This window comes from Diadema setosum, chromosome 13, assembly GCF_964275005.1.
Source record: "Diadema setosum chromosome 13, eeDiaSeto1, whole genome shotgun sequence".
Taxonomy (NCBI): domain Eukaryota; kingdom Metazoa; phylum Echinodermata; class Echinoidea; order Diadematoida; family Diadematidae; genus Diadema; species Diadema setosum.
Genome location: NC_092697.1, coordinates 18,374,857 through 18,398,729, shown reverse-complemented (window position 1 = coordinate 18,398,729; position 23,873 = coordinate 18,374,857). Strand labels below are relative to the sequence as shown.

General features: G+C 38.7%; 1 protein-coding gene across 1 annotated transcript in view; it reads right to left on the bottom strand.

Annotated features, from left to right (window-relative positions):
- Window positions 1-23,873, bottom strand: part of LOC140237182 (inactive tyrosine-protein kinase transmembrane receptor ROR1-like) — a 161,794-nt gene that overhangs the window by 40,369 nt on the left and 97,552 nt on the right. Inside the window, exons 3-4 of the mRNA XM_072317123.1 lie at window positions 15,507-15,814; window positions 585-615 (exon numbers count right to left, since the gene is read on the bottom strand). Of these exons, the coding sequence (XP_072173224.1) occupies window positions 585-615; window positions 15,507-15,814 (339 nt within the window). The remainder of the gene's footprint in view (window positions 1-584; window positions 616-15,506; window positions 15,815-23,873) is intronic.

Here is a 23,873-nt window from a genome sequence, read left to right as displayed (position 1 = left end):
TTTTGGCTGCATTTCACTTTTATTCACAGAGTGCTTAGCTTGACCAAGGATGTACGAGGCAAGCTTGACTAGAGTGAAACCTGTTCTATATTTGGCAACGTTCTGCAGCATGCAAACCTTACAATAGTGATGCTCCTAACAAGTACGGCACCTTCAGGACAGAATGGAAAAGATGAAGAGCAGACTGACACTGACTACATGCAGCTTCAATTTGATCTGCTCCATTCATTTTTTACTGTGTGCAATTCATAGCTTACAGTGGACCTATGCATAACTAGGCGGAAAAGGGAATTAGCTGTATAAAAAAAAAAAAAAATAATCAAGCCTTGACATTTGGGACCTAAATGGATAACAGGGGCGGATCCAGGAATTTTGTAAAGGGAGGCTAAACTAATATATTTCTGGTGCCACTTCCAGGTTTCATTTCATATTTTTCCTTTTTATTTCTTTTGTTTTTAACAAAAAATAATGGGGGGGGGGGGAAGCGCCGGTTGTGCCCTCCTCTGGATCCACCACTGGATAATTATCTAAGTGCTGCCCATTATGGGACTGGTCAGTCATAACAACAGATAGTGGGCACTCACCTTTCACTACCATCACTGTAGTTGGGTGCATCTGGAAAAGAGAGAGAGAGAAAAAAAAGAAACAAAACATTTATGAAACTTTATTTCAGGACATGATAGAAATGACATGTATAAATGTAGATGAAATGTGTGCAAAGCTATCTAGTAATGATGAACTGGGGCACATGTTCCATCTACCATGCCCTACGAGCAAGAAGCTTCAATAACTACCAGCTACCACATGTGGAGGAATTTTACATGAATGACCAACAAGCTAGTTAGTGAGTAGAGGATTGACAAAGGTATAAATGAAACTTGAATAACTAACTTGTAGATTTGATATGCAATGAACAATATGCCAGTGATAGTAACTGGAATCGTGATGATAACTGGAATGGCTGATATAGACAAAGCCCCTGCTCTGCAAACAACATCACTGAAAACATTTAAAGGTGGAAAGTCATTGAATACGAATGAAACAATAAAACCATCAAGCATTACATTTCCAACCATGATAGGTCAACAACACTATTCTCTGAGTACCGAGGATCAAAATACTGTATGTCCCCCCCCCCCCCCCCCCCCGAAGAAAAAAAAAATTACAAAGGGATCCCCTCCGGAATGGTAACTTTAGAAATAGTGAATCAATCCAAATAAAATTTCAGGGTATGAAACTATAACCTATTATCCACATCTTACTGAAAACCCCATCCGATTTGCTTCAGTGGCCAAAGAGAAATGAGGATCTTTGTAGAGCATGTCAGGAATCCCTTCTCTCCAAGGTGTGTCCATTGTGTTCATACACAAATGCACTACCAAGAGCATCCATGAGTGCTAAATTTGGAAGAATCAGATCGATGACATGCTTTACAAAGATCCACATTTCTCTGTGACGACTTAACCAAATTGAATGGTGTTTTCTGCAAAATACTGCTCAGATGTTATATTTTAAGACCCTGAAGTAGCATTCAGACAGTCTAATCATATTGGAAGTTTTCAATGCAAAAAACTGATGGTAATTTTTTTGGGACATACTGTACATCACTCATTCGTTCACTCTTACTCAAATGAGTTAAAAAATAAAGCTGACTGATTGAGTTCTTCCTCATTCTTCTGTGTTAGTATTACATCAGCCATACCAAAGGGTTTGCTAGATAATTCACTCAAAAAGAAGAAGAAGAACAACAACAAAGAAATAAAATATGGATTTACCAGGATGAGAAAATGAATAAAAAGAGCACAGAAACTGAATGAAACAGTAAAACGACAAGACACAAAGAGAGAAAGAGAAAGAGAAAGTGAGAAAGATAGAGTGGGGGAGGGGGGGGGGGGTGAAGTGAGAAAGTGAAACACATGGGAGAGGGGGGAGCTAGCCAGCTAGCTGGTGAGGGAGAGTTGAAAGGAAAGATTAGACCATTGGTCAAGGTGATGACCACACATAAACCTAATTCCCTCTTTAGCCAGGCTTCATACCACTGACATCTCGGCTTTCTTGACCCCTCCCCCACCCTTCTAGGAGTCTACTCAATCCACACCCCTATGTGCATCTCACCTATGCTGTACAGGCAAGTAATACAACTGTACATGGTGGCCTAGTCACTTTACACCAAAATATCTTATAACAAAAGCTGTCTAAGGAAGATGCAAACATACTTTATCTATATCAATTCTAAAACATCTTCCGGCTGTCTGTGTAAATCATATGAATACATCAGTTGGTTTTACTTCTGATTCCATATTTCTAGTCATAGGTATGTACGAATGTGATTATGACCCCCCAAAAATAAATAAATAAATGTTGAAATAGTAGATTAATTTTTCCTCAAAATTCTTCATGCATCAAATGAGATATTTGCCATTTTTTCAGTGGTTTCATGTGCTCCTTTTACTGTGTATTTATAGGCAAGCAATACAAATTGGATCTAATTCCGAAATCACAAGTTATATAATCAGAGTGATATTTAAAAAAAGGTTTTTCCTTAGGGATGATGCTTGTTTCATGGAGAAAAGAGAAGATTTGCCTTGATATGCGTAACTGGTTTCCTCTTCATAGAAGTTTCTCCACTATCCCTGGACATAAATATATTTCTATGACAAGGCCATAAATAAATTGAATACAAGAATAACAAGTTTCTTATCTTACTCTAAATTGTTAGCTGAATAGTATAGTGTACTCAAAATGCGTAGGTTTTAATGTTCGATTCAAAACACCATGCGCTTCATGGTCAAGAAAGTTTTTCCATGATGCCTGATATTTTGTTTGAGATTGCATGGAGCAAAACCAAGCATCCATTTTTTTATTTTGTTCTGCCTGCTAGTCTGATTGGAGTCAGATGTAACCCTGCACTTTGGGGAATAAACCATTGGCTGCCATTTTTACTTGTCCTTGCCCAGGAATGGGAGCAATCAGTCAAGGTGGATGGGAGATGAAGGGGGCAGGAAGTGTTCCATGCTGGTAGGAAGTTATCCACCAGCAGAGGTGAAAGGTCAGACGAGCAAGGTCATTACTGTACTTCATGAACTGACTGTGGACATATTTACAACCTTGCTACACCCACACCGCCCACTCTCTGGTCTTCAAGAGGGACATGTAATTGAATATAGAGCACTGTCGAGAATTGTGTGGATGACAGGTAGGAAGGAGGAAAAGATTAGTTTCAAAGAGAGAACAGCTTTTTAACCTTACAATTAATATTTTGAAGTATCATAAATATGATGATGAGCTATATTTTTCCTTCATTCTTCCTTTTCATTTCTGTATTCTTCCTTTATAATTAAATGAAAGCAAGGGCACAATAATGTAAGAAAAAGAACTTGAAGATGAAGGGAAATCATGAATTTTGATACTCACTCAACTTTGTGCCTGAGGTATGCATTCACAAACTTTGTGAACAAACACTATATAATTTTGTGCCAATGTCCACGAATTGATGGTTTGTAAGAAGCTAGTTTGAAAGACGATAAGTAGAGTGGTGTGATCATTGTTTATGATTCAGCCTTGTAAATCTTTAAGTCTCAAAAAACGTCTCATATTCATATCGGTTGGACCTTTCTAATGGAGGGTCACTTTTAACTGAGTGTGTGGTCTCCTTTGGCAGTGTGTAATCCTATCCAGCAGTGGGTATAGCTGTTGGGAATACATGAATCCCTCTCATGGTTTCTAGCATCTGTTGAGAAGCATTGTACTAGTAAATCAAAGAATTGTGGTTATGAAGGCAGAGTGTTATTACAGTCACATATCATATGAATGCTGCAATATGAAACATTTAATATTTCCTCTGTCTTTGACACTATGAAAGTCCAGTGCTTCACGTATCATAAATAATGATACATATAAAAACAATTTATGGTTAAATCGATCATCTTTTGAATCAGTTGGCTATAATTGAATACAGCAGTATTGATCCCTTTCCCTCTCTCTAAACTTCTGCAGCCACAGGAGTTTAAAGAGGAATAGTTTCACTCTGTGTCAATTTTTTTGACCTGTTCTTGATGACTGGTCAGTACTACATTGTATATCTATAATTTATTCTGGTGTGAATGTGTGTGTGTGTGTGTGTGTGTGTGTGTGTGTGAATATACATTGATGTTATTGATGTACAAGAGTAAATGATGTTATTGATATACAATAAGAGTAAATTATGTTGTTGATGTATAAAAGTAAGAAGAACCTACACGGTTTCCTAGGTCCCAACTATATTCATCAACAAAACCCAGAAAGGTATAGGGGTCGTATCTGATCATAACCCAAACAACAGCTGATACAAACTAGTTGCTGGCTAGATAGAGGCAGTATTTGCGTAATCAACCCGAGAAGTATACTTCTATAGGGCTAAATCAAATCATAATTTGCAGATCATGATTATACATGAGGTGGATATGCTCCCCTCCTCTTTGTGGAAAGTATTATCTGGAAAATATGGTAACTTGCATGACTTGCTCAAGATACTTTTGCATAAATTCAAATGTTGCATTGTTGGCAGAGAGAAAATTGATGAAGTGAGAATGATGTCATTCCTGGCACACAGAGAGACCCACAGCCAAATGTCAGGTGATGCCAGGACCACACTTCACTGTTGCTCTTCAAATTGGCAACTAAAATCTCTTCCATTGAATGATGAGGCAACCCACAACATCTAGGGCAGATCTTCAGTACCTTTATCGTAATCTCCAAAAACAGATCAAATCTCTGTCAACATAGAGGTAGCCACCACATCCCTAGCAGACAGCAGTCCATATGGTTGGAAGTGATGAGTCAATTCAGAAGATGTGAAACTATCATGATCTCATGTCTTTACTTGGTATCATCCACAAAATCCTTCAACAGTTCCCCTCCTCAAAACCTCTGGACATTTCTTTCATTTCTTATGTATGGGCACATCACATCTTTTTCACTGAAGATCAACAAGTCATGCTGGATGACATATCTATATGAAATGTTAGCTGCGGTTAAACAGCTTTTAAATTTCTTATGCCTTGAGTAAAGACTACTTAGCCATGGTATAGCAACGTAAAATCCATCTAAATCCTAAATCTGAAAAGCCCACACAAATGCAGTTACACAAAATCTATTGAAATACATTCCTTACCAGTTATAATCATTTCAGATCTGAGCAATCAGTTTGAAAATACAGTATGTAAAAAAACAAAACAAAAAACAAGCAATTTATTTGAGCACCATGTAATGCCTCTACTGTCATGGTAGTGTTGGAATGGTCACTGATGTACATACTGTTGATTTCTCAACATTAACCCATTGAGAACGAGTCCCGAGTATACTCGGGCAAGTGTCTATGGGAAATGCGTGTTGTAGTAAAATCAAACCGTCCTAAATGGGTTAATGTCTGACTTGTATTTCTCTGTCTAATCTATTTAAAGAATGTCCATCTCCTCTGACATTTTTGTTAGTTTTTGTAAACAGGAGTTTCAAATAAAAAAGTGATTTTCATCCAGAACTTTGGCCAGCTAAGAATAAACTTCACAGTATTTCATTACTTTTTTTTTGCAAATGAGATAAAAATCAACTAAATCTAATTACCAAAAAAAGTACCAGTAATGATAATGATAATAACAAAAATAATAATGCACAAATTTTGTAAAACATACACATGTAATAAAGCCAAGTATGAGTAAGGTAATAATAAAAAAAAAGATAAAAGCTGACTACCAGTATGTAGGAGTTTCCAACAAATACCAACAAATTTCATTTTATATTACTGTCTTATGATGTCAACCTTTCATTCCTTATCCCACGGCACATAACAATCATCACTCCCATTTCTGATTCAACATGAACGGATAACACCGTAAGCCTCAAACTCCTCAGACAGGAAATTTAAGAAAGGCATTTTGATTTTCTTGGAATCTCTGACTTTCAGGATAGCTATTTCACAACTATCCCTGATACAAAGTACTTCTCAACTCAAGCAAATCAAAGAATGTGTCACATTGGTGGGAGAAGAGATTCAAAAGAACCTCTTTCTAAGTGAAACCTGTGTGAAATGGGGCAAGTGATGAAGAAGAGCTAACATCAATTGTATAGTGGTTTGAATGTCATGGAATCAGTCGCTCTCCATGTGGACTAATTTGCAGAGCAGAAATGTTACACATTTTGTACAAATTTTGAAATAGCATGGAAATAGGGCAAAATAAGCAGAGATCCTACTTTTAATATTCTAAACAAATCTGCACGGACATTTTTCCCCCAAATGATGAAAATCATATTTTGGATGAATTCAGAGATGTAAAAGTCTAGAAACTTACAGACTGAGAGGATTGCTACCTCTGCTGTGGAGGTTATTGATTTGTCTACATTGGTCTGTTTGTCTGTTTTCAAAATAACTCTAAAAGTTGCTAATGGATTTGGATTAACTTTTCATGAAAAGTTGATGATGACACAATGAACAGATGATTAAATTTTGGTAGTGATCCGAATCACTGTCAGGATCCAGGATCTTTTTTCTTTTTCCTTTTTCTTTTTTCTTATCATTTGGGAAATAGGACCAACAAATAAGGAAATACAAGCTGCATGGACACTGTGACACCGGAAAGGATTCTTTATCTTTGGGGGAAAATGGCTATTCTCTTAGCATATGTATGTATGGCTGGAAATGAGCTGCTTGGCAGAGGTCTGGGATCTCTGAGCACTTTTCTCATTTCTTATGGTTCAGCTGAAAAGTTTGTGACAAACTGTGCACTGATCAAGCAGCCTCACTCTAATACTTGAAGTACTTCAGCATGGTGTAGACTGGTTCACAGCGGTTCATGTTATTGGTGAAAACACAGAGTGTGAACACGTGTGTGCGTCTGGAATCATGAGATCGCAGAGCTCTTGCTCTGCCGCCGCCGCCGGAGGTTAGGACCTGCCATCACACCCATAGCTTTATCACCGCAATCTTTCCCCCCAAGCTACCGGATTAGACCATTAGAAACACAAAACATTGGAAACACTAGCTGGGGAACAATATGTGGCCTCTTTTACCGCACGTTCATGACCGCTTTCCTGTCTGAAATCGGCAGCACTTGGATCGGCTCAGTGTTAGGCTTTCATCAAATAGGATTTCGCCTGGCTGTAGGGGGTTCAGCTTTGGCAGAGAGGGCAGATTATTAGTCTCAAGTCGGGAGTGGAGCGGGGAATGTTTGTTTTCTGACACTGCTTTATGCTTTTAAGACCTGAAGATAACAGTTTCAATGCAGAGAAAAAACAACAACTTACAGTGTAGTTCAATCTCTTCTAGCTGAAATAAATGTACACCCCTGCCAAAGTTGGATTAGTAGAACTCTATCTGATGTCCTACCAGAATAAAGCATTGTGAAGCTATCAGTGGTATGACAATTATGAAATTGATTCCTAGCAAAGTAAAGGGGGGGGGGGGTGATGAAGATTCAAATTTAAGATACTTCCAATAGGATCAATTCACTGTAAAGGATTAAAAAGTCCAATGCTACCATAAAGCAAAATATGATTTGGGATTCAGCTACTTTCTGAATAAGCACAGGACAAGTGTCCTTTTGCTTGAAAGTCTGTACAAAAGCAATGCGAAATGGGAACATAGATTCAGTTTAGATCTATATCAGTTTTAACTTGATTGAAAATTCAGTCAGCAGGAATGACAGGGTTCCCAGCATTTCAAGAAAACAAAATTCCTGATTTTTCTCCGATTTCTCCCTGATGAAGTATCAAATTTCCATGATAACTATTTCAACTCACTTCCAGTTTCACATCCAATTTTCATCCACTTTCATCCAATGGATGTTGCTTTGATATGCAACAAAATATATCAGTCTTACTGACTACTTTTAATTTTGGGCCAACCAAAATTCCCTGACTTTTCCCTGATTTGAGGCATTTTTATCAAATTCCCTGACTTTTCCCTGACTGGAAAAAAGTAAAATGATTTTCCCCTGATTTCCCTGATTTCCCTGATTTCCCTGATGGGCTGGGAACCCTGATAGTGTGCTATTTCCATTGAGTGGATACTGGAAATAAGGTCGTTAGCTGTGATACAGGACGGGTGAATTCATCTAACGAGAGCCGAAGAAAGAAACTTGGATCTCAGAAGTAATTAAGTTTGAACTTCTCCGCAAACACTGACCAGCTTTCTCTAGGAGATGACATCTACTGTAAACATGGCATCAAAGCGAGCCTGGTCCTAACCCTCGTCTTTTGAGCTGCTGTCGTTAAGATACCTGGTCGCAACTAATCACTTGCACTGATTACAACGTAGAGAGCATTGTAGGCAGATGTTGTGTAAATGAATCACTGCAGATAAATTGAAACCTTACTTTGGTGTTCAAAAAATGATTGCAGTATTTCTGAGAAGCCCTTCCCATGAAATTTGGAGAACACATTAGCAAGGGCAAGTACATGTAGAAAAGTGGAATGGGTAAAAATCTGGGGGGTATTTTTTATAATGTATACTATGTGCCTTTGCACTGTCAGATAAACTGGAAAATGAAGAACTGTACTCAAAAAGCTTAGAACACTATGATACATGGTCTACACAATAGTCCAATAGGCACTTAAAAAGTGCATACATACATGTATCTAAATGCACAGCTTGGTAAAATCTTAGCTTAAAGGGGAAGGCTAGTAACTGATCAGTGGGAATCAGTGGAAATGCTGGGGGATGATTGTTCCAATCCTTATGGGATTCATTCAAGAGTTCATTGTATATCTATTGTTGTGTGAAAATGATTTGCTTCAGAACGGTCTCATATTCAAGTAATGTGCAGATTAATGCTCCGTCACTGACCAGGGACGCTAACCTGGAAGCATTAAACTGCACATTACTTGAATATGAGACCATTCTGAAGCAAATCATTTTCACACAGCAGTACTTTAGATATACAATGAACTCTTGAATGAATCCCACAAGGATTGGAACAATCATCTCCCAGCATTTCCACTGATTCCCACTGATCAGTTACTAGCCTTCCCCTTTAACATCATGATATCATTACTAGCAACCATTTGGAAAAAGGTGAACATTGCAGTATGGAGTCACATAATGTCCTGACACATAATATGACATTAAATATGCCACAATATTGAATTATTGGTCATAATATGAGAAAATAAGACAAATGTCTGTTAATGCATTGTTGCAATGCTGTAACCATGGCAACACAAAGCATGACAAATACTGAATGATACATTCTTACATCTGTTGCAATTGATTGACATGTGTGTTTGTTTTGTTTTTGTTTTTGTTTTTGCTTTTTTTACATCCACTGAGAGACCCTTATGTACTAAGAGGAAAGGACATCTATGAAAAGTAACATGTTCTCAAAGGTTCACAAGTTTACTCATAAAATCTAACAAATTTGAGTTCTAATGATTGAAAGATTTTTTTTTTCTTCACAAGGAGTACGGGTACTTGGGAAGGGGTAACTGCTGCATATCTTAAGAAAAAACGCATAAGCTCTTAACCCGTTGAGGACAAGTCCCAGGTATACTTGGCAGGTGTCTGGGAAATGCCTGTTGTAGCAAAATCAGTCCATCCTCAATGGGTTAAGAAAGAAGAATAAGCTCTGATATTTATCTACAAGATCAAGTTTGTCTTGCTTGAAAACATTGTCATCCACAGTTTGAACTGAAAAAAAAAAAAACCCAACAGATTTATCAAGCATCAAATCGTCTATAAACCAGCTGTTTGAATTGTTACAAACATGGATTCACAAATTGTGACTCAAGGAATTTTTGCATTGTCACGTGACATTGGACCACATTTCGTGCCGTGATGAAAGCCGAGAATGTTCGGAATCAGAACCCTCCCCAGGGGTCTGAATCAACAAACTCCCGTATAATGTAATGTATGTAATTTGATACAAGATATGTGCCTTCTCAGTCATCAAAATTCTCATAACTCTTTTTTTATTACTAAACTGATGCTCAAAAATGTCTTTGAAAGTGCCATGCATACAATTGAATTTTATAACTCCAAACCTTTTTGGTTATTCACTTTTTTTGTGTGTGCTATTTCTTGTGTATCATGTATATTGTGCAAAACTACCTCCAATAATTTCCACAGATAAAATCTGCCGTCATGGGTGAATTTGTGCATATATATCAAACATTTCTCACACACAGAAAAATACAACTTTACATCTACTAACATTTCGAAAGACCAATTTCAAAGTCTGACAAATGTGTGACCAGAACCTCCTGATGTGAAACTTATGAAATGAATTTAAACATTCAAAAATTAACACAATAAATGAAAGAAATCCCAGCAAATAGAACCCAAATTTGATAGCAACACAGATTTTTAAAGCAAACACAGAAAAAGAAGAAAAAAAGCAGACAAAGTGAAAGCAACCTTCTCCCCCCCCAAAAAAAAGCATGTCAAATTTCACACATTACTTTGTATATATTCTGTAAATAAAAATAAAAATAAAGTTTGAATTGAATTGAATTGAATCAAAAACCTTTAACTGTTCTTATACTTGTACAAAAACTGGCATACTCAATATCAGTAGTCACTACTCTAATTGGTTATTAAGGTTATTAAATCAAGAATCTCCCTGACTGGGGTTTGACTGTGTGATGGTAAAATATATCTATCTTTGGCTGCAGTCATCAAAGATGATAAAAGTGATTGACATGACGTTATCGAGGAAAGAAACTCAGACAACATGAGTGAAAAATGTCATTTGTCTGACTGAGATCCCCCATGACTTCATCTCATCAACATTCTGCAAATGGGCTGTGATGGATCACGACAAATAATCACTTTTCTCCGATTTAGCCAGGCTCCTCTTGGAGGAAGAGAGGCGATTTGAGAGACATGTGCAATGCATTGCCTCAATGTATCTTCATGCTGCTGAAAGTAGAAACAGAGAAATGGCCGGTGTAAACACCCCTGCTACGCCGGCACAAACAAACAGCTTGAGAGAAGGGTGAGTGACCCAGTGGGGGTAAACTTGGACTGCAGCTTTGTTTACACTGCAGATCATATGAAAAATAGGATCATCAATTCGCGGTGACTGCGGGGATTTACATTAGGGAAGACTGGAATTTTGTTACAACGCTCATTGCCTTCCAATAATCTGATTCCCTGTGTTGATGAAGAAAGGGGGGAGTTTATACACAGTTGTCTCAATGCTAGCCAGTTCACTGTCTCTGTACGGAGACTTGAGTTTGGAGAAATGATGTTTATATAATTCTTCCATTGGAAGAAGGAAGACATGCTGAGAGAAAGACAGAAAAGTCTTTCAGCCGAGCGGGATGTCAACAAGATGAATTTCAGTTCATACCGCCCTCATTGACCTGACTTCATTATTCTCTCATGCCACTATATCTATACAGCATATTTCTTTTTCTTTTTCTTTTGTTCTGTCTTTGTCTCTACAATCACACTAACCTCTTAATACTGGATGTATCCAATCTTTCCAACAATTTATCTGCTTTCAGTCAAGTTAATTCCTTATTTAAGAGGAATTCCAGTCCAGTCATACGTTAGTGTGATGAGAAAGAATAAAATCTTACGAGTACAACAGTGCAAATTTGATAAAAATCTGATAAAAATTAGAGAATTTGTGAAATTGTGAAGTTTTGCTTATTTTGGCAGAAAAGTTCTTGTACAGTTAGTATGAATATGCAAATGAGTGAACTCATGATGTCTTCATCTCACAATTTTCCATTAATTGTATACAATTTAAGTATGACAAAAATTCACCTTCAATGTTACTGTTATTTAGGTGTAAAACATAATCTTATTCCTGGTTGAATAACTAGAGTAATGATCAGTTAGATTATATATCAGGATTTGAGACTGACACATAATTGTGTTTGAATGAAAAATTGGAAATTTCACAATTTTATGTTTAAACTTTACATCAAGTTGTGAGGGATGATGTCATCACTTCACTATTTGCATACTCATATTGACTGTTCAAGAACTGTTTCATGAAAAATTAGCAAAACTTCAAAATATCGTAACTTCCTTATTTTTCATCTGATTGTGATCAAATTTTCATTGTTGTGCTGAGAAAAATTTACTCCTTCTTTTCAGACCAACTTTCAGTTGCACTAGAACTTCTCTTTCAATTTTGATATGCATCCACACAACATCCACCCCTCAAGATCATCAAAATCATTTCATCTTTACGTTGAATGCAAGCACTACGAGAATAAGATTCATATATTGAGGAAGTATCAAACCTCTTGTGCATCAAAAAGCAGTTCTTGTAGATTTCCTTTGAAGACCCGATTCTGACCATAATTTGATTCACAGCCAATGCTAGCTTTCACATTCCATAAATCCACATGAAATCAAATTCTACCCACTCTGGAGTAAAGGAAATGCCACTCACTTTACTCCACCTGCATCCAGTATCCTGGACTATATTGACAAATTCTGGTCGCTACCGACGCTAAGAGATTGAATATCGAGGGGCGGAGAATGTTGAAAGGATCGGCAAGTCTAGGGATGATAGAAATAAGTTTCAATATCCCGAAAATCACTTCCAATAAACACTGATAATCTGCTGTAATACATGATTGGAGCACGAGGCAGGTGCACGGCACAATGTTATTTTGTGGTGGACTTAGGAGCTTCTCTCCAATGACTTTGTGATGATATCTTGGCTGAGATCGCGTGAATATCACCTCATCCCCCCCCCCCCCAACACACATACACAATAAGAAAATGTGCTACCTGCCTCACAAGGCAGAGTGAGGGCTGCTTTTCACCTCCTTCCTATTACTTGTCATCCTGATGTCGAATACAAGGGATGCATTAGAGGATGCTGAATATAATTCAACATGGCACATATCCTTAATCAAAGTCATCAAACTGGTATATTAACAAAGGGCAGCAAACATATTCCTTTTTCCTTGTGAATGGCTCAAAGTTATGAAGAGTGCATGACAATCACAAACAAACAAACAAACAAACAAACAAACAAACAAACAAACAAACAAACAAACAAACAAAACATGGTTTCTGGCATCAAGCATATAACTCCAATGTTTGCTATTTTTTACATGTATTAAGGTCATGCTAGCAACTGATTAACATGATTAACAGATTGCCCTTCTTTAATGTAGATAAGGACCAACTATTTAATGCTCTAGTAACAGCCTTGATAAAAAAAGCATAGGCATATATATATATATATATATATATATATATATATATATATATATATATATATACATATGTATATATATATGTATATACACATATCTACTCAGTTGGACTTGAACCAACAATCTCCTGATAGCTAGATAGGCACTGTATCCACTAGACTACCAAGCTCTTGTCTGACAGTGCTGCTTTTTATCCCCTGTAGCAGCAGGTACTGTGTATTTATTCAAATGAATGAATTCTTGCATTGAGTTGTTTTTATGATTACGATTACTTCAATGGATGGCCATGATTGTGTGATATCTGATTTCATTCTTTGTCTTCAAAAATAAACAACTTCCAATGTATACATCCAAGCTGTCCCAAGGAATCTACTAGTTCAAATGCAAGAATTTCATAGAGACAATATAGACAGACAGACAAACAGACAGACAGACAGATAGACACACAGACAATGAGAGTCAAATGGAAAATACAGTAGCGACCCAGACTTGAAATGAGTAAATAAAAGGGTACGAAACAATACCCACTTATAGTTGATCTACTGGTGTCTCTATTTCTCACACTCATCCACTTTTCTGCTGAATGGGACACTGCTCCAAATACGTAGCAATACTGTATTTCACAAAGACCCATTTGAGTAGATGTGTCATTCATTTTATACACCACCAAATGGATCTGCCACATGTTTTCCACATGTCAGTGTGACTGGTTGGAAACTGAAATTTGTCCCTTTTCACAAATCTCAATGTCTACTTTCTCAACTCCACTTGTACAAAATTTCAGTTAGTGTACACCATCTACACTTTAACAACTCCTAAACACATCAAAACATGATCCCCTTCCCAACCAACTTTCTTGCAAACACTTAGACCCAGTTGGTTTCACGACTATCAAATAAATATGAGCACAGGCTACTCCTATTCTAGGATCTTTGAGACTGGGTAGAACGACAAAAACAACCCTCTTGGCTACATGTGGGACTAACCAATTGAGCACTTGGGAATGGAGAAACAAGTTTCTTTCTAGTCCCCTTTGTACACAGATATTGTTACACTTCAGCTCCCTATTCAGACCTCCATGGAAACACTCTACACCAGGGACTGCAGTTCTTTGGGTCACAGCTTTCTTTCCTCCTTTCTGGAGAAGAAAGGCCAGGTTCTGCCCATAATTCCTCTTCAAAATTTGTCAATGGGATTAGCTGGCTAGAACTGGGTTAACCCACCAGGGACAAATAGAGCTCAGCACTTCCTAAAACTTTCTCCTAACAAGACAAGTTTGGCCAGTTTAAGGAAGAAAACGAGAGGAGAGAGAAGAAATTGAGTAAACAAAGGGGCAAGAAAGCTGACATGACAGTGGTTGGAATACTCTGGCAAAGTTTTTTAGCCCAAAGCCTGTAGACCTAGCCACTGCATAAATATGAAAACAGATCCAATATGCCTTAAAAACATGTTCCTTAAACCTTATGGGGCCTGTGTTGGATATACAGTATATGACCCATTTCAATGGTATGCTATATATCACAGAAATACGAAAACTGCCAAATATGGTGGTTTGGGTAGACATTTGAAAATGTATGTTTTAGAAAAATCAAACTTTTTCTTTACCTACCCCCTTTCCACACATGAAATTCTTAAAAGGAAATTGAGAGCCGACATTTTCAATTTCTTTTCCGCAAGGTAAAAAAAAACTTTGACCAAAAGTGGAAATAAATGATAATATATGATGGAAAACTGCAGAAAGCAGATTAAATTTCAATAAAAAAGTTACAACAATTTTTGTCCTGAACAACGAGGAAGGAAATTCTTTTATGTGCACACTTTATGATAAGTATGACTTTCATAACACTCCCATGTCATGCAGTGCTTGGTGCACTACAATATCTGTCTGTCATCCATATAGTGCAATTGTAACACTTTCTAAAATAACATTAAATAAATAATGAATAATAAATAATAATAATTGTTCTGGATATAAACTCCAAATTTTATTGTCCAAGAATGGAAATTCTTTTTGCCCAATTGATTGTGGGCCCGGCAGCCACTGAGCAGCGCCAGATCGACGTTGCTCTAACCTTTTCAACTGTTGAACGGCAAACAAGGTAGCAGCAACTCCCATCTTTTAACGTCTTTTGGTATGACGCGGCCGGGGTTTGAACCCACGACCTCCCGATTGTGAGGGCAGCCGCTCTACTCACTGAGCCAACACATCGGTACTTCTTACCAACAGAAGCCATGCTGTAAAGAAGGCTTGAATGGCAAAAAGGCCATCATGCAATTTAAGATTTTTACATTAATTGATTTCTTGCAAACATTACTGTATTTGCTCAAATAAAGATAAAGGGACTTACTTGCACTCAACGTGATTGAACCAGTCACAGACTTGCTTCCATTTCGATTATTTGCGATACACTTGTAGGTTCCCGTGTCCAGGGTGCCAACGTTCTTTATTGTCAGTGTGGAGCCACCGTTGGACTCGCGCACCACATTGCGTCCGATATCATCTCTTATGATTGCACCATTCCAGTACCACCAGTACGTGGGTTTGGGGAACCCTCGTATCCTACAGTTTAGCACCACAGTCTCACCGGGCATCACAGACTCATTGTTCATGGGTGCATCGATGGTTATATAATCAGTGCCCGGTGGTGGCGTCGACCTGAATTCAGAAACAGATAGAAAGAGAAAGTTACAGAATAAGGGCAACATTCTTGTCTATTTCAAGATTTCCACGTTTTTTTTTTTTTTTTCATTTCTTTCATTAGAACAGTTTTGGTAATAATTTTTCATGTAAAACTTTGAGATGTCTTCTCAGTCACGAAGATGTTTTTGCGACGTCTCCAGAAGTAGGTCACCGATGAGCCTCTGCAAGGTCTTGGAGACATCTTGGAGACCTAGCGGACAAAATTAGCCTCTACGACTTGGGAAATGTCTCTGAGACCAGCCGGAAACTGGAGTCTCCGCAAAAAAAAAATCGAACATGTTCGATTCTCTCGCGACTCCCTGGAGAACAGGCAAGTCTCCAGGGGATGTCACATAGACATCATGGAGACATCTCCGTGACAACTCTGTAACCAGCAAGATTCCAGTTACCACCATGTTGCCATCTAGTCTCCAAGCCAGGGAGATATCGACTGAACATTTAAGAAATGTTGCTTTTGGAACTATACTCAAAGAAGACCTATATGATTTATCATGACACAAAGTGTTAAATGTGAACACATAATTTTTTTTTTATTGTACACTGAGAAGGAAAAGAGATCAATGTATAAAACTGCATTAACAGATGCTATGTCTCCTGAAGCTCAAGCAACAAAAACTTACTAGAAAGAGACATGAAGCTACTCACTATAACAAATGTGAGGTGACCATTTTTTAGTCTGTATGATAATGTGTAAATCTATATCAGCTGATAAGCAGCAGTGCAAGATAGTTCAAATTATATTAAGAAAATTGAAATGTGTGTATTTCACAAATTATGCTAGTAAGCGGATCGCACACAATTTTTCAAAATACATATGACTGAAGGTTGGGAACATAATTTTTTCCTTTCCATCAAGATTGCATTAAGTGGTCTACAGAAATTAAATCCTTCATTGCACTTCCCATCCATTATGGGATTTCTAGGTTTACTTGAAGTTTCTACACTCGTCTAATATTCAAGTAGTGAAATCCAGTTTGAGCAGGGCAATTTTCTCTCCTTCCTCTCTCTGACTGCTGGCCATCTGTAGCCACGGCAACACAAAGATGGACACTGGACGGGATGCTACAACGCACTGTGAGGCAGCCTTTGTCTGACCAACTCGCTCAATTATGACAACTAATGCCAACAACATGGAAGATGATATCCCAAAGTAAATCTTGACGGCCGCTTGCCATTCGCTGGAGTACACCAGGAAATGCAGGCGGTAGATTTACACCACCGAGGTATAGGCTGGGGTAGATCTTGGGAGGAAAAACTGCCGGCGGGCGGGCATAGGGTGTGGGATTGGGTGTGGAGCACGGGGTGCGGGATGGGCAAGCAGCGGTCTGGGGAATTTGAGGCGCTGGAGGGAAAGTTTGGGGTAGGATTGCAAGCTAGGAGCGGGCAGGGTCAGGAAAAGCTGGTCTTTGCGGACTTGACTCTGTCAATGACGTTAGTTTGATTGATGAAAACTTGCACACCATCCATATGTATGAAACCACACACTGACAGCAGTTCTTAATCAGCCTAACCTGAAACTGACCTTGATTTATTCATTAATTCATATGCATTTACTTTATCCAACCCTAAACATATCTCTAACAGGAATATATCTTATTTCAATAATTAGATGCTGTGTATTGGTCCTATCACAGTCTATATGCAACGTAATGTCTCGAAGACCTAAAAAACAACAACAACAAAATAAAATGACTCATTGCCTTTTCCACTCGGATTCATCTTGCACCGACTATCCCATTCTAAAGACAAAGTGGTCTGGGAATATCATGGGAAGGAAAGGCTGACCAAGCTCGGATAAAATCGAGAATCCCTGTAACAAAGTGTGCACAGCTTTATAGCTGATCTCCAAGTATGTACACACACAGCCAAAGAATCTTGACCGAAGTCAACCATTTCCAATAAGCTTTAGTTTTGATGTTCACTTTTGCTGATGGGCATCATTTGTGTTTTTTTTTTTTGTATGTACCTTGTGGGCAGTGAAATGAAGATCAATTCAATTCAACAACCTATGTCTCCCTAGATGCTACAGAAGCTAGCATTATTACATTCCTTCATGAGGTATATTTCGTAATGCCTATGCCAAAATAACCTGCCTAAGTTCCATACACGTCAAGAATTGTAATAAACCAAAAAAGTTTCTCTCCTTGCCTTTCTTAATACTGACACTGACTGCTGACAGTTGCAGTCTTTCAAAGGAACAAGCCAGATTTCTTCCTGGCCAGCACAAAATCTGCTTGTATTTTCAGAGGAATACTTCAAATCTGTGAGTAATTTGACAAAATGCTATGTAACTCTCATTCTAAGTTAATCCATAAATTAAACAACATTGAATTCTAGTCAAATGATTATGTATCTTTCAATTTAAGAGTCCAATACAACAGTTGGCTAAATGTCACGATTATAAAATTTGATGCTGTTCAAAAAATAAACATGCCTGAAGTAATTTCTTTGATGACTTCAGTAGTCTTTTTGGAGACTGCACTACACAATGTATGACCAAATCAACATTAACATTAATCTACGACAATGATACACATACACCTTGCAAACAACTCAAACATAGACATTTTTATCAAATTATGCTTTGATTAGTTTTCAGTTTGAATGGAGGGACCTACACTTTATTCAACTCATTTCACTTTCATACTCGTGAGGATTGTTTTTTTGGTCATCTCTTCTACTACTGATTGAACATACTGTAGATGTAACACTGCACATCTGGTCTGAGAAATTTATTTTTGGAAAAAATGCATCAAAATTCTGCCTAAAGAGCATTTTATTGTCAACGTTCAGAAGGAACTGTCAGTGAAATCATATGATCTATTATAATCATGACAAGTCATTCATCAATACAGTGCACTCGTGCTATAATGAACATGGTTATAGTGAAATTCCGGTTAACATGAAGAAAATATTCAGGCTGCAACATTATCCGCTCTATATATTTCATTGCTTATTTGTTCGGTTATGATGAAATTTCAAGATAATGAAATGAAACCGCCAGTCCCAAGGACATCGTTAGAGCTGGAGTCCACTGTAAATAGTGATTTCACTAGACGTACCAACAAAACAATGCAAACTTATTAACTATTGCTGTGCTTTGTTAAATGAAAGCAAGAGATTATCAAGCAGAGGGGTGAAGGTTAAGAGTTTTCTTCAATTTGTCTCCATCTGTACAAATGAAATTTGTAAGATTGCAACTGCTGATCTACATTTTTTTTTCTTTATATATGCTGATCTACATCTTTAACATTTCCCTCCGTACAAATGGAATTTGTAAGATCGTAACTGCTGATCTACATCTTTAACTATGTTAAAAATGTAGATTCAGCAGTTGTGATCTTACAAATTTCATTTGAACAGAGAGAGAGAGACAAATTGAAGAAAACCTATACCATTACTGTGCTTTGTTTGCTGATTCACACTTATACCTCTTTCATAAACTCAATAATGCGGATAATATCCGCAACATTTGGTCGTAAAATCGGAGCGGGGAAAGAATAATGCGCATTATTTCGACCCTTCTATTATCCGCATAATAGCAGCATCGGGACCAGATTTTGAGTTTATGAACGCAAACCCAAATAATGCGGATAATTGCCGGGGTGCGGTCAAACGTCACCTGTCTTTCCCGCAGGAGGGACGTGTGCAGTCACCATGACGATTATCCGCTTTTTTCAGGACGGGCGCTCGTAAAAATAATGCGGATTATTTTCAGAGTTTGTGAACGCATTTTTTATTGAATTGTCCGCATTATTCTTATGCGGATAATAGGAGGATGAGTTTATGAAAGGGGTATAACACAGTGTTCTCTTTGGCGATCAGCACAGATGTCTGGAAATGTACCGTCAAACTAAAGAGTAGAGATTACCTAGTCACCCTTTAATCCCCATACAATGTAGCTATGCCTACATGTAAGTGGGCTTACTAATCTATGACTAGGTCAAGTTTGGATGGGTTACTGAATGCTGATGAAAAATTCGTGGCTAGTTAAGCTAGTGGTGGTCTAGAGTCATAGGTTACCTTACCTCTTTGAATGCACTGACGGGAAGAGTACATGCATTACGAGGAGTTGGCCAATAATCCAGTGATAAATTCCTGTGAGCTCCATCTTCAATCAGTGTGACTTCCAACAAACACACAGCCACCGAGTACTCAGGGAGGGTCAGACAAAACCAGCGGTACAGGTGCAGGCGAAGAATCGCAGAGTACCTCCCAGGAAATCAAAATCTGTTTACTCCTTGCTGTCTGCTTGCAGCTTTAAATGAATTCAGATACAGCACAGAAGTGCTTTCCCCTTTTGTGCGGCCCGTTCGGAGAGACTTGAAAAATGAAACGAAGACGTCTCAGAAGCTGCGGACGAGGAGTGTCACAATCGGAGCAATTTCTGATGGAGACCAGGATGTGATGAAGACAGGTGCCTCTCCTCCTAATTTCTTGCTCAAATACGATAGAGTGGCGTGGGGGTGAGGCAACTTTGCTCTGTTATGTCGTTTACAGATTCACTGACAGAGACAGTGTCTTGGTGCATTGGGAGAAATGCTTCCCTGAAATCAGAGAGAAAGTTCTTTCCGGGATGTCCGAGGAAGGCAACAGAAATAATCTGAGCTGAAGACACATGAACTTCTTGCCAGACGCTCATAGAAACCAAACTTCAGAGAGCCAGACAGTCGGAGAAGACAGAGACAGAGCCCTGGTAGATGGCAATCACAATTGCAGCAAATGTCAGACTTTGTGATGGGCGAGGAATGGCAGGGGGCAAAGATGGGCAGAACCCCGATTCATCATCTGCACTGAAGCAAGAAAGACAGGGAGGAAGATGGCAGAGGAAATTCACTGACACTACCAATTGTATGTGATAGATGTCGCACCAGCAAGCAGAGGTCTCTTTGTTCCAAGTTCTGCTGGAAAATGTGGAGTTGGGCTGTTGCAATCCAAGAAATTGAGATGGCTGGCTGCCCCGTGATTGGATGTGACAAGCATGTTACCAATGAAACGTTTGACTGACAGCTTCAATCAGAGCATCTCACACACTATGGATGTCAGTCTCTGGGATGGCATCTTTGTCACCAAGGAGGAGATAAACTGGGCTGGGCCACACCACTAAAGATGACAGACCATGACGGCTTCTTCTGATAATGTCCAACGCTTCATCAATTTGTCACTGGCATTCTGATAAGGATTCATAGTACTTCCCTACCACGCAAATCTTCTCCCCCTCCTCTTCACTTGTTCGGCTGATCAGAAGCCGTCACAATGTGGGAACGATGGGACCAAAGCCCACATGCCTTCCATATGAGGAAGATTTAGAACATTGCATTGATATGGTGCTCCTAACGAATACGGAGCTCCTATTGTGAGGCACAGCTATCCCAAATAGAAACTGATGGCAATTCAATCAAGGGACAGGCCTTGGATCAGATGGAGGAGAAAAAAAGAAGAAGAAGAAGAAAAAAGGGGAGAAAGACCGCCTTCCCCAGTCACATGGAGTCGCAAAGTGTTTGAGGAAACCTGGGTGAAGATGTTATCAAACTATTCAAGTGCCTGTTGGGCCTTTCAGCACTCCGTGGTCGGCCTACTTCAGAGAGAAAAGGCTGCATTCCATGACCTTTTCTATTCAGTTCGCACAAAATAACAATCCCCTTATTTTCCTTTTCTTTTGAAAAGTCCCCTCCCTCAAAAGCACCACAACTTTTGCGTTCGGCGAGGAACCAAGACAAAACCATGACCAGCTACATTAATGGGTGTCAGCCTCCCCACTAGTGGCACCCCCACAATCGCAGACAGGAGGAAAACAAGTGGAGGATATGTAACATTTCTGTCGGAGAAAGTCGACCACTTCACTCAAGCTGTCTGTGTAACAAGAAAGCCAAACACTCCACTCAGCTTGGGGGGTACAATGAGAGGTTGCAGCTAGCAAACCATCTATGCTCCGCTCTCCTTGCTGGTCTCCGTCGTCAAGCCGGCAAACAGTCACGCAGGTCACAATGCCCAGGTGGAAAACACTCAAGTGGTGTTCTTATCAAAGCGCTGGTAATGAATGAAGACGAGCCGAGGCTCTCCGCCCTTAAATCTGTGCCTGCAGTACAAAAGGTCGGAACCAGCTTGTTTTTTGCTCCAGTGACATAACCCCTTGGATTACACCTGCCTTCTGTAGGGATGAATGACCTGAAAGGGGAAGGGCATGGGAGGGGTGAGAGACAGGGAGGGGCAGGCATATGACTGGTGTCAGCACTGGAAACCCAGCTTCAAGCCATGGCGGCTTAGTACCATTTGATGATAGAGGCGTGCAAAGCAGGGGAGATTGTGAGAGTCAACTACATTTTATTTCAACACACTATTACTAGCTGAGGAAGAAAAGCAGAAACAAAAAAACAGCCCATGTTTCATATAATATTTATCTAGCAAGCCTCCAGTACAGTAATCCTGTCCTTCAGAACAGTATGACGTCTGGGTAATAAGCCTGTGGGATTTTTCTCCACTGTGTTTAATGCAGATGCCTACTTTACAACTCCACAGGATTGAGATGTTCTCAGACTCTACTCTCTGCTTGTGTGGGAAGGCAAGGTTACGGCATTAATCCGCAGACAGTTCAGAAAATGGTGTGAAATTTGCAGGACAAAATTAATCCTTTCACAAACATCTACACATCACAAGGATATCTTTCTCATTATATCTACTACTGACTGAATACTCTCACAATATAAGACTGCAGAGCTGGTTTGTTAAGGATCCATTAGGAAAGAAAATTATTAAAGTTCTGTCATTGGAATTAAAGTCACAAGCCAAGATAACAGCTTCTTCACATAGTTCTAAGAGTCATTGCAGCTAATGACACCTTTGATGAATTGGAGTACTAAAGGCAGGCAAGATACAGACAATATCATTCATAATAGGCTACATAGAAGGCACATGACAGCCACAGAGCTCAGGGTGTGCTATAGAATAGAGGGACAGATGAGGAAAAAAATTGAGAAAAGGGACACACTTAAATCTAAAATGATTAAAGCCTTATCTGATATATCATATATATGCATATTTGCTTTTTTTTTAGATTATCACTTTTTCATGTCTATAGCCTGTGAATACAGCAAAATAAAATTGTGTCTACTCTTTCTTGGTATTCCAATTACATTTTACTTGTAATTACTTCCAATAAATGTAAATAATGAAATGACTGTTAAAAGAAAAAGCAAATAGAAAATGTGTAGGTAACAAAAAAAAAAAAAAAGACTGACAGAGGTGCAGTATGCATGAGATAGCTACATGCAGACATGGTTGGCAAATTTGTGAAAGTTTCATGTCATGAAAAGTGCATAAGCTCCAATTTGTGAAAGTTTCATGCTGTGATTAGTTCTAGTTTTATGGTAGATAGATGCTTATATAAGATAAGAAAGGGAGAAAATTACACAGATCAAGGAACAGAGATAGATGCTCCGAGATATGATAGCAGATAGATTTCTTTTTTTTAAAGGTGTGAGATAGCCATGGTGTTCCAACTCTATGATCACAGTGTTCACACAGTCAGTACGGATGATAATATATGCAAACTACCAATACACCACATGTTCATGACACACAAATCTATTCATTAAGCCCTCCACTACTGCAGACAAAGACTGATCCAGTAACTGGGCACTCTAAATTATCTCCATGGCAGACATAGGGTTAAACCTCCTGTGGTCCGATTCAAACATGAAAATATTTGAAATGTATTGTCATCACTAGGTTTACCTCAATCAATCAATAAGGCATATTGCTAATTTCCTGGCATACCGAAAGCAGGAGGGATTTAGGACCTTAAGACCTCGCTGGACAGACATTAAAAAAAAAAGGCAGATGGTATGCCAAGCAATTATCTGAGGCACCAGGGTCCATGTTTGGCGGCTTTGAACTTGAGGCGAGTGAGCCACATTTAAATCACTCTTTTTGACTCGCCAGGCAGAGAACTGAATCCTTCAATGGGTTGAGAAAGCTATATAGTGAACCGGATTTAGGAAACAAACCTAGATTT